Source organism: Talpa europaea, assembly GCF_964194135.1.
Source record: "Talpa europaea genome assembly, chromosome: 1".
NCBI classification, from domain to species: Eukaryota; Metazoa; Chordata; class Mammalia; order Eulipotyphla; family Talpidae; genus Talpa; species Talpa europaea.
This window is the reverse complement of record NC_140073.1, coordinates 4,107,816-4,118,035: the sequence shown is the minus strand read 5'-3', so window position 1 is coordinate 4,118,035 and position 10,220 is coordinate 4,107,816. Positions and strand designations below refer to the sequence as shown.

The window sequence follows — 10,220 nt, the reverse complement described above, 5'->3', positions numbered from 1 at the left end:
GCCAGAGGCGGCCCACAGAACTTACTCTGCTGTACAGCGCTCGGCCCCCACGGCGCGGGTCTGCCCAGCCCCTCACTGCATGTCGCCTTGCGGCCCCATCACACGCACCACACGCCACTGCTCGGGCCCCAGAGCTGGGCACATGGAGCTGGGACCTGCATCCTAACTACCACACACTAAACATGGCCAGCTCCACCCTCCTTTCAATCTCCCAGCGGACTTGCGGCGGGTCAGGAGTCGTCAACCCCATTTAGAGATGAGACAACAGAGGCTCAGGGTCAGTGTTAGAGCTTGTGGTAGGTGAAACCGCGGAAGAAGGCGCCCCGTGCTCTGGGACAGCGCCCTCTGGAGCCCTGGCCAGGGCGCCTGCACTCCCTGGGGAGGTTCCCTGTGCCTGGGCTGCCACTGCACCCTGGGTTCACCTGGAGGTGCCCCCCTCATATTCTCACACCACCCTCTGCACCTGCCCCAGCCTCAGCACATTTCCGCTCTTAGCAGGCCCAGGGGCCTTAGTGGCTCAGTCTTACATCCTGTGAAGCCAGCCCCCACCCACCCCACACCTACACACCAGGGGCAGGCAGCCGCAGGTGCAGCACCGCTTAGGCCTAAGACAGACCCGTTCAGATCCAAGCTCTGACCTAGATGTGCTTCAGACCAGAGCACCCCCTTATCTGCAACTCGGTTCGGCCATCAGTCACATGGGGTTCAGACCTCCCTGTCAGCACCAGTGAAGCCAGGAAGGCAGAGGTGCCCATGGTCCTGATGCCAGCAAAGGGTTCCATCAGCATGACTCCATCCTCTCCCCAAATCAGGGCCACAGCAGAGGGTGAGCAGGGCCTGCTCTTCAGGTGGCCTGGATGACTTGAGTCCCATGACTGAGCTAACCTTCCTCAGGATGTGGGACTGGGCAGGGGGCTGGGCCCAGGGTTGAGGCCACTTCCTGTACCAAAGAAAGTACTCTTTCTGTGCCTGCTGCCCTGCCAGTGTCCCCTGAAAGCACTGAGGTATTGAGGTTGTGAGGGCCAGGGCCTTTGGGTGCTAGTCTCCTCAGGGACCCTAGAGGAAGAGGGAGAGGCAGGGAGGAAGGTCTCTGGGGACAGGACATCCTCCCTTTGTCAAGTGGGCAGGACCCAGACACCAGAGGCCCCATAGGTTTCCCATTCCTTCCGGGACAAGTCATCTGTCCAGTTGGGCCAGGCCTTGGTAGGGACCCTCACTCCAGGCCTGGACCAAAGCCAGGGTGTGTGAGTAGGAACAGGGGAACCCAGCCCCCGAGCTGCCCAGGTTCTAAGACCTCAGAGCCAAGGTCCCGGCAGCCCAGCCCCTGGCCTGGCCAGCACCGAGCAGGAGGAGGGGGCTGGAAACCGCGGCCCGGTAGACAAGGAAGTGGCCAGGAAAGCGGAAGCCGCTTTGATGGTCTCGGAGGGGGCCGGAAGCCAACTCGGGTGGTGGAGGACCAGGCTAGGGGCCGGGTTCCTGTTTTCTCCCCAGGCCCCTCTGAGCAGCCCCCTCCTCCCTCAGGGCAGGAACTGGCCTGCCAGCTGGGCACCAAGCCGCCGCGCCCGCCAATGCGGCCCAGCCCACGGAGAGCCAGGCCCGCAGCACGCCCATGTGGGCCGGTGGTGTGGGAAGCCCTCGGCGGGGCGTGGCCCCGACACCCACCGATGACCTCTTCGCTCGCAAACTGCGCCAACCATCACGGCCCCCGCTGACACCACACACCTTCGAGCCAAGGCCAGCCCGGGGCCCACTCCTTCGCAGCGGCAGCGACGCAGGCGAGACCCGGCCCCCCACACCGGCCAGCCCTCGAGCCAGGGCCCACAGCCACGAGGAGGCCAGCCGCCCTGCAGCAACCCCCACCCGGCTCTTCACTGATCCACTGGCACTGTTGGGGCTGCCGGCCGAGGAGCCTGCGCCTGCCTTCCCCCCAGTGCCCGTGCCCCGCTGGTTTGCCCACTATGATGTGCAAAGCCTGCTCTTTGACTGGGCTCCAAGGCCATGGGGCCCTGGGGGCCACGCAGAAGCCAGCTCTGGAACCCTGGCCTTGGCCGAGGACCAGGTTGGCAGCTCGGACCTGCTGCTTGGGGCACCTGGCTTTGTGAGTGAGCTCGGGGGCGAGGGGGAGCTGGGCCTGGGTGGACTGGTATCTCCGCCTGTGCCCCCCGCGCTGCCCAATGCAGCCGTGTCCGTCTTGGAGGAACCACAGAACCGAAGCTCAGCCTACAGCTTGGAGCACGCAGACCTGGGCGCCGGCTACTACCGCAAGTACTTCTATGGCAAAGGTGAGACCCGGCTGGTCCCAGGAGGAGGGGTGGGGGTGGGGCAGAGGTCCCTGTCACCTGCCATGCACACAGCAGCACCCCTGAGCCGGCCTTGCCCAGTCAGCCCCTGCAGTGTGAAGGGTCGGGCTCTGCCCAGGTCAAGGCTACCCTGCCGGTTCCAGCCGTCACCACCTCCTCAGGGCCCACCCTGGCTCCACCACAGCCGGGCACGCCCCTCAGCCTCCATCAGGTTCTTCCTTATGCGGCCCCTGGCTGGGGTCAGATATATCTCTGTGAGGTGGAAACTAAGGTCAGCACAGCCCAACACCCCGGAACCTTCTCATCACCGCCCAGGAGGGGAACCGGGACAGCCACAGAAAAATCCGTGCAGGGGGGCGGGGCCGTGTCAGGATCAGGGCCTGGAGATTGGCTCCTTGGATGCGCTGCGAGGGGAGACGCGGGACCCGAGAGCAGGGGCAGGGGGAGCGGCCACGGCCGAGGTCACAGGCGCGGGCACCTGTCTGGCCTGGGCTTGGTGGGTGTGGGCGGGGCCACTGGTGGGCGGGGCATGGCTTAGAGCCCGCATTGGGTGAGTTGAGGCCCGGGGCGGGGCTTAGTGGTGGGCGGGGCCATCAAGGAGGGGCAGGACCCATCACACAGGGCTGCGTCTCCCCAGAGCACCAGAACTTCTTCGGACTGGACGAGGCGCTGGGCCCAGTGGCAGTGAGCCTGCGGCGGGAGGAGAAGGAGGGCAGCGGCGGGGCCACCCTGCACAGTTACCGGGTCATCGTGCGGACCACCCAGGTGGGCCAAAGTGATGGGATCCGCCCGCGGGTTGCCGCCCCCACGCTCCATGTGGATCTTGACGGCCCCTACGCCCCCTCCTCAGCTCCGGACCCTTCGTGGGACCATCTCGGAGGACGTGCTGCCGCCAGGCCCTCAGCGTGGCCTGTCCCCAAAGAAACTTCTGGAGCATGTGGCCCCTCGGCTGAGCCCCACCTGCCTGCGCCTGGGCTCAGCTTCACCAAAGGTGCCTCGCACGCTGCTCACCTTGGACGAGCAAGTGGTGAGTGTCCCGCTGCCCCCAGCCCCAGAGCTAGACCTGAGCCGAACCGAGCCTGCCCAGCTCTCAGATGCTAGCTCTGACTTTGATCCTGGCCTGGACAGTGAGCCCAGGAGAGGTGATTTTTTAGAGAGACAAAGGGCATCAGAGGGCATCCACATCACCTGGGAACTTGTTAGAAATGCAGATTCTAGGGCTGCTCCCAACCGACTGAGTCAGTGCCTGTCCTTTGAAATCCCCAGGTAATGCATGCATACATTTTAGCCAGGAGGCGCTGACACCCCCGCCCCCCCCAACACACACACACACCCGTCCCTGCTAAGCAATGCCCTCATTGCCTGCAATTTACCCTGCAAAGCCCTGCTCGGTCTCTAAAGCATGGGGCGCTCTCTGTCCTGGGACACGCATTTATTTCATTGTGGATTATTTCAGGCGGGTTGGAAGTCCTTCCCTACCCTGTGCTGAAAGCTGCCTGTTGGCCCCCATTCTCTTTCTCCACCAATCTGTTAGTCATTCAACAAATATTTCTCACATTCTTGGTGCTAGGCCCCGGCTGGATGCTGGGGATATATCCAGACCAGGTGCTGTCCTTGAGTAGCTTACAAACTAGCAGAGGAAAGGGACCCATTAAGAATTGTGGGTAAATGTGGAGCAGGAAAACAGGGAGAGAATGTTGAGGGCTCATGGTGGTGCCGGCAGCCCTTCCTGGCTTGGAGTTTAGCATCATGGCGGAGGGACAAGAGCCAGGGAGAGTGGGTATCTGGGAAGAAGGAACAACTTGTGCAAAGGCTTAGAGGCTGAAAGTGGGTCATTCTGGGGTCTTCTGGGCAGTTCAGCGTAGCTGGAGTAGGACTTGGGAAAGGGGTAGGAAACCTTGCATTTGAGGGCACTGGGGAGTCAGGGCAGGCCTGACAGGCAGAGTGGCCTCTGGCTGCAGTGTGGGGGCTGGACTGGAGGGTGGGCATGACCGAAGGAGGTTGCAGTCACCCAGGTCAGAGCTGGTGGTGACCATGGCGCAGGTAACAAGGTGACAGTCCAGGGGTCAAGTGAGTGAACTTGGTGACTGAAAGGTGGGGTGTTGGGACTCCCCAGCTCCCCTACCCCCAGGAGAGGTACCTGAACCGGGGTCCCTGGGGGAGGGCGGGTGGGAGTGTTGAGGTGTGAAGTGTAGGGAGCGCATTGGGCAGCTGGGGAAATGGGTCTGGAGCCTGGGAGAAGGGTCTGGGCAGGAGGCAGAGACGGGGGCGTCACATCTGAAGGATGAAGAGGCCTGGGCATGAGAGGGTGGGTCCCTGGGGCTCGGGTGAGGTGCTGCTCCAGTGACTCCAAGTGGCAGCAGGGGGAGAGGGCACAGGATGAGGTCACCGGGGGCGGGTTATAACAGGGAGCTTGGGTGGAAGTAGGACTGCAGGGCCTGGGCGGCGGAGCTTCAAGTGGGGACTGTGGATCAGAAAAGCTTGGCCTGAAGAAACCGGTGCGGAGAGGCCCGGGCTGTTTGCGGGGGCCAGGGTGCCTGGCAGGGCACACGGCTAACCAGTAAACCCAGAGAGGAAGGTGCAGAAGGAGCCGGGAGCTGAGTGCGTGACAGTGTTGCAGGTCCAGGCCTCCAGAGGCTGGGGTAGGGGTGCCTGGGATTTGGGGTGGGGAGGACAGGCTAGCCTTGAGATGAGGAGATGACATGTGAACACTCACTGGGGTCCAGCACACCATGTGGGGGTCCTTCCCATGACTCCCCTCTTCTGTGGTCCTGATCCCGTCCCACCTGTGACTCCTTCTATCCCTCCCTCCCCCACCACCATGGGCAGCTAGCCCAAACCCACCCCATAGGTGAGGACGCTTAGCGGGCGGAGCTCAGCGCCTGCCCGGGAGCAGCCCAGCTCCCTTGCCGGTCCTGTCCACCCCCACGGCGGTGCTGGGGTTGGGGGAGGTGCTGAGGCGGGTGCCCTGCCTGTCTCGCCTCCCCCAGCTGAGCTTCCAGCGCAAGGTGGGCATCCTGTACTGCCGGGAGAGCCAGGGCTCAGAGGAGGAGATGTACAACAACCAGGAGGCCGGCCCAGCCTTCATGCAGTTCCTCACCCTGCTGGGCGACGTGGTGCGGCTCAAGGGCTTTGAGAGTTACCGGGCCCAGCTGGACATCAAAAGTGAGCCCGGGGGCCTGGGGTGGGAGTGACCCCGAGCAGAGGGGCAGGCGCCTTGCATCTTTGGTCCCACGCTCTGGGGGTGGAGAGTTCTTTGGGTAGGCTGAGGACGAGGGTCGCGGCTGCCAATGCCAGGTGTGGGCTGGCAGAAGGGGCTAGGATGTCCAGGGCTGCCTGAGCTGGGACCAGGGGGCTTGGGGGCGCCCCTCCTCCCTCAAACACACGCCCCGGACAGCCCCGCCTTCCTGGCCAGAGGCCCGGGCCTGAGGTGCAGCAGGTGAGCGCCTCCTGCCTGTCTCCACTCTGCTCTGCTTCCAGGCTCCGGCCTGGCCTGTCTGCCTCTAGACATGGCCTCCTCCCCCTTAGCTGACCGTTTCTCATTCTGTCTTTCTTTTACCTCAACGCCCCCTTTCTGACGCCCATTCCGTCGTGGCATGGGCCGGAGCCTGTGGGGGGAGGGGGAGAGGGAACAGCCAAGGCTGAGGCCCTTGACCCTGTGGGCGGCCTTGCCTGGCTGTTCACCTGCGGGTCCCGGGCTTGGAGGCTTGGGCCAGGACCGAAGGTTCCAGCCACCAGATTCCCTTTGTTTTCCACTCGCCGGCGCAGCGGATTCCACGGGCACGCACTCCCTCTACACCACATACCAGGACCACGAGATCATGTTCCACGTGTCCACGATGCTGCCTTACACCCCCAATAACCAGCAGCAGGTGTGAGGGGGCGGGGAGTGGGGGGTGGGGGCCCAGCGAGGTGTGCTGCGCGGGTCGCGGTGTTGGAGCCTTGGCCTGAGTCCCGTTCGCCTCCAGCAACTCCCCCCGCTGGCGCCCCTCCCCGAAGACAAGCCGCCCAGGCCTTCCAAGGAGGCCAGAGGCAGAGCCACGCGCGCTCGGGCTCCGGGCGGCCTGAACGCGGCGAGCTGGGGGCAGCCCGGCCCCGCTCACACCCCCAACCCTCTGACCTTCAGCTGCTGCGCAAGCGCCACATCGGGAACGACATCGTGACCATCGTGTTCCAGGAGCCGGGCAGCAAGCCCTTCTGCCCCGCCGCCATCCGCTCGCACTTCCAGCACGTGTTCCTCGTGGTGCGCGCGCACGCGCCCTGCACGCCGCACACGTCCTACAGGTGGGCGCCCAGGTGGGCCCGGTTCCGCCCCGGCTCCGCCTCCCGGGCCCGCCCGGCCGCCCCTGACGACCCCACCCTCCCCGCAGGGTCGCCGTGAGCCGCACCCAGGACACCCCGGCCTTTGGGCCCGCCCTGCCCCCGGGCGGCGGCCCCTTCCCGGCCAACGCCGACTTCCGCGCCTTCCTGCTGGCCAAGGCGCTCAATGGCGAGCAGGCGGCCGGCCACGCGCGCCAGTTCCACGCCATGGCCACGCGCACGCGCCAGCAGTACCTGCAGGACCTGGCGACCAACGAGGTGACCACGACGTCGCTGGACTCGGCCTCGCGCTTCGGACTGCCCTCCCTGGGCGGCCGGCGGCGGGCGGCCCCTCGGGGCGCGGGCGCCGAGCTGCAGGCGGCGGGCGCGCTGGTGTGGGGCGTGCGCGCGGCGCCGGGGGCCCGGGTCGCGGCCGGGGCGGAGACGGGCGGCCCCGAGGGCCCCGAGGTGCCCTGCCTGCTGGGCATCTCCGCGGAGGCGCTGGTGCTGGTGGCGCCGCGCGACGGCCGAGTCGTCTTCAACTGTGCCTGCCGCGACGTGCTGGCCTGGACCTTCTCCGAGCATCAGCTCGACCTGTATCACGGCCGCGGGGAGGCCATCACGCTGCGGCTCGACGGGCCCCCGGGGCAAGCTGTGGGCGAGGTCGTGGCGCGCCTTCAGGTGAGGCCTGGGAGAGAGCCCGACCCACGCGCCCAGGTTCCTCGGCGCCCTGCTTGGGAGGAGCCCCCGGTTCCTGCCAGCCGGCTTGGAAGCAAGTCAGGCAGCTGAGCCCGGGGAGCCCGGGCGCGTAGCAGGCTGGACCGGGGGTCCTCGGGCAGGCACTGGCGCTGCTCGCTGGGCGGAGGGTGCTCGCCTCCGGGGTGCGGCTTGAAGGTCTTTTGGGGAGGGGGAGGGCAGAGGGGGGCCCTGGGGCTGGCGCAGGGGGGGCCTCTCCCGCCTGCAGCCCTGCTCACGCCCGCCTCGCCCCAGCTGGTGAGCCGCGGCTGCGAGACCCGAGAGCTGGCGCTGCCCCGCGAAGGCCAAGGCCGCCTGGGCTTCGAGGTGGACGCCGAGGGCTTCATCACGCACGTGGAACGCTTCACGTTCGCCGAGACGGCGGGGCTGCGGCCCGGGGCGCGCCTGCTGCGTGTGTGCGGCCGGACGCTGCCCAGCCTCGGCCCCCAGGCCGCTGCCCAGCTGCTGCGCTCAGCGCCCAAAGTCTGCGTCACCGTCCTGCCCCCCGACGAAAGCGGCCGGCCCCGCAGGTGACCGCGCTCGGGAGCCGACCCCGGTAGTCTGCGGGCCCAGAGGGGGTTGGGGGGGCGCAAATCCTCTCCGTTTCTCTGAAGCCCCTGCCCTCGGAACCGAAACCGGGTCAGTGCAGCGCCGCTGCCTCCACTGCTCAAAGACCTTTTAGTTTTTTTTAAAGTAACACCCCCCCCCCATACACACACACAAGCCACCCATGCCCCCGAATCTGTAAAGGGCCAGAGAGTAACTTTCAGGTTTTCTGGGCCATCTGGTCCCGGGGCAGCCACCGGGCTCCGGCTGCGGCAGGAGAGCGTCCCCCGCCCGGAGGGGTCCTGGGCAGCCGGGCTGTTCTGCCGCTTTACTCCGGGCACCGAGAGTGGCGTTGTGTTGATTTTCACGCGTCACCACGTACTCTCTTGCTTGCTCTCTACTACGTAACAATATAAAAGCCACTCTGAGCTGGCAGGAGTCCCAAAGCAGGCACATCTGCTGAAAAGGAAAGAGAAGGGCAGGCTGGGCCGGGCCCCTGGCAGCGGTGTTTGGCGGCCTGTGCCGCGCGCCTGACCTGTGTGACTGCTACATCCTCACAGCAGCTGGGCGAGGGAGCCAAAGACCCCCTCAGAGGGGGAAATGGGGGGGGATTTACACCAGGGGCTCCACGGGGCTTTGAATGCAGGAACACGGCGGGCAGCCGGGCCAGCCTTTGTCGCCGCTGTGGGGCCGCAGAGCTCGCCCCCTCCCGAAGCGCGCCTCGGGCCGGCTGGCAGGGGCGCTGGTGATGCGGGGCGCTGGGTGGGGTGTTCCTGCCTGACGCTGCCCTTCCTCCTCCCAGGAGCTTTTCGGAGCTGTACACGCTGTCTCTGCAGGAGCCCAGCCGGCGGGGGGCCCCTGAGCCGGCGCAGGACGAGGCCCCAGGGGCAGCCCCGCTGCCGGTCGCCAAGCAGCTACTGCACATGTGTCTGCACGACGGCGGCGGGCCTCCGGGGCCCGGCGAGCTGGCCGAGGAGAGAACCGAGTTCCTGCACAGCCAGAACTCACCGTCATCCCGCAGGTGCTCCCTCCCGGCCTCCCCGTTCCTCCAGCGGGGTGGGGCTGACCCGGCCCGCCGCTGTGAAGGCAGAGGCGCCGGGTGCAGCAGTGCTGAGTTGCCCCTGCTCTCCCCAGCTCCCTGTCGGATGAGGCCCCGGTCCTGCCCAACACCACCCCAGACCTCCTCCTGGCCGCCACGGCCAAGCCATCAGCACCCGGTGCTGGCAGGGAGACACCCCCTGCCCAGGTGAGCGGAAACGGGGCTCTGGAGCCCAGGGGGCAGGGGTGGGCTCAGTGGCGCCGGTGGGTGTCACTGCATCCACACCCGCCCGCCCCCAGGAGGGGACGTGCAGCCCCAGCGCCCGTGAGGACCGGGTGGCCCCGACCCCGGAGCTGAGGGCCTCCTTCCTGCCGCGAACCTTGTCTCTGCGGAACTCCATCAGCAGAAGTGAGTGTGGGCGAGGGGCGGGGATGGGCAGAGGGCCGCCCGGGCTGCCCTCCTGAGCCGCCCCCTGTGCCCAGTCATGTCGGAGGCGGGCGGCGAGACGCTGGAGGAGGAGTGGCAGTCCATCTCCGAGATCGCCTCCACCTGCAACACCATCCTGGAGTCGCTGTCCCGTGAGGGTGAGGCCGCCGGGGTGGAGCCGGGGGAGGCCCTTCCTCCCTGTACCCACCTGGTAAATAGCCCCTGTGTGCCCCCTCCCCCAGGACAGACCATTCCAGAGAGCGGAGATGCCAAGGGAACCCCCAAGTCTGATGCTGAGTAAGGCTTCACCTGCTCGCCCCTTCGCCTTTACCTGCACTGTCCGCTCCCCGCCGCCGCAGCGCAGCCTGGTCCCGGGGCTCTACTTCCGTGTACACTTAAGTCAGAGAAGACGGGGTGGGGGTGAGGGGGCGTCTCATTCAGGCAGGTCTGGGAGACACAGGTGGGGGGGTATAGCCCACCCTGGCCCCGCTGAGCCCTGACCCCCACCTGCTCAGGCCAGAGCCCGGGAGCCTGTCGGAGAAGGTGTCTCACCTGGAGTCCATGCTCAGGCAGCTGCAGGACGATCTGCAGAAGGTGACAGGGTGATGGGTGGGCTGGGGCTCGGGGGGGTCGCACCCCAGCAAAGGGCGGCCACCCTGACCTTTGCCTGCTCCTCTGCCCCAGGAGAAGGCGGACCGGGCGGCGCTGGAGGAGGAGGTGCGGAGCCTGCGGAACCTGCAGCTGCAGGCTGAGTCCCAAGGCCTGCTCCTGGGCTCCCAGCAGCTGGGCTCGCCCGCCACCGACCTGGCCTGAGCTGGCAGGTCCAGCCTGAGCTTGGACCTCTGGCAACTGCCCAGGCGCTCAGGGTGCCTGGG

The 10,220-nt window shown here is 66.7% G+C and overlaps 1 protein-coding gene across 1 annotated transcript; it reads left to right on the top strand.

The window, feature by feature from the left end:
- Positions 1–1,594: 1,594 nt before the first annotated feature.
- On the top strand, positions 1,595–10,158 carry SIPA1 (signal-induced proliferation-associated 1; the record flags this gene model as incomplete). The annotated part of the gene is made up of 15 exons (XM_084246494.1): positions 1,595–2,282; positions 2,938–3,065; positions 3,151–3,327; positions 5,291–5,465; positions 6,069–6,172; positions 6,427–6,584; positions 6,671–7,280; positions 7,590–7,864; positions 8,683–8,901; positions 9,015–9,126; positions 9,219–9,327; positions 9,402–9,503; positions 9,588–9,642; positions 9,861–9,939; positions 10,030–10,158. The coding sequence occupies exons 1-15, from the start codon at positions 1,610–1,612 to the stop codon at positions 10,156–10,158; spliced, it is 3,105 nt and encodes a 1,034-aa protein (XP_084102620.1). The 5' UTR covers positions 1,595–1,609.
- Positions 10,159–10,220: the final 62 nt, after the last annotated feature.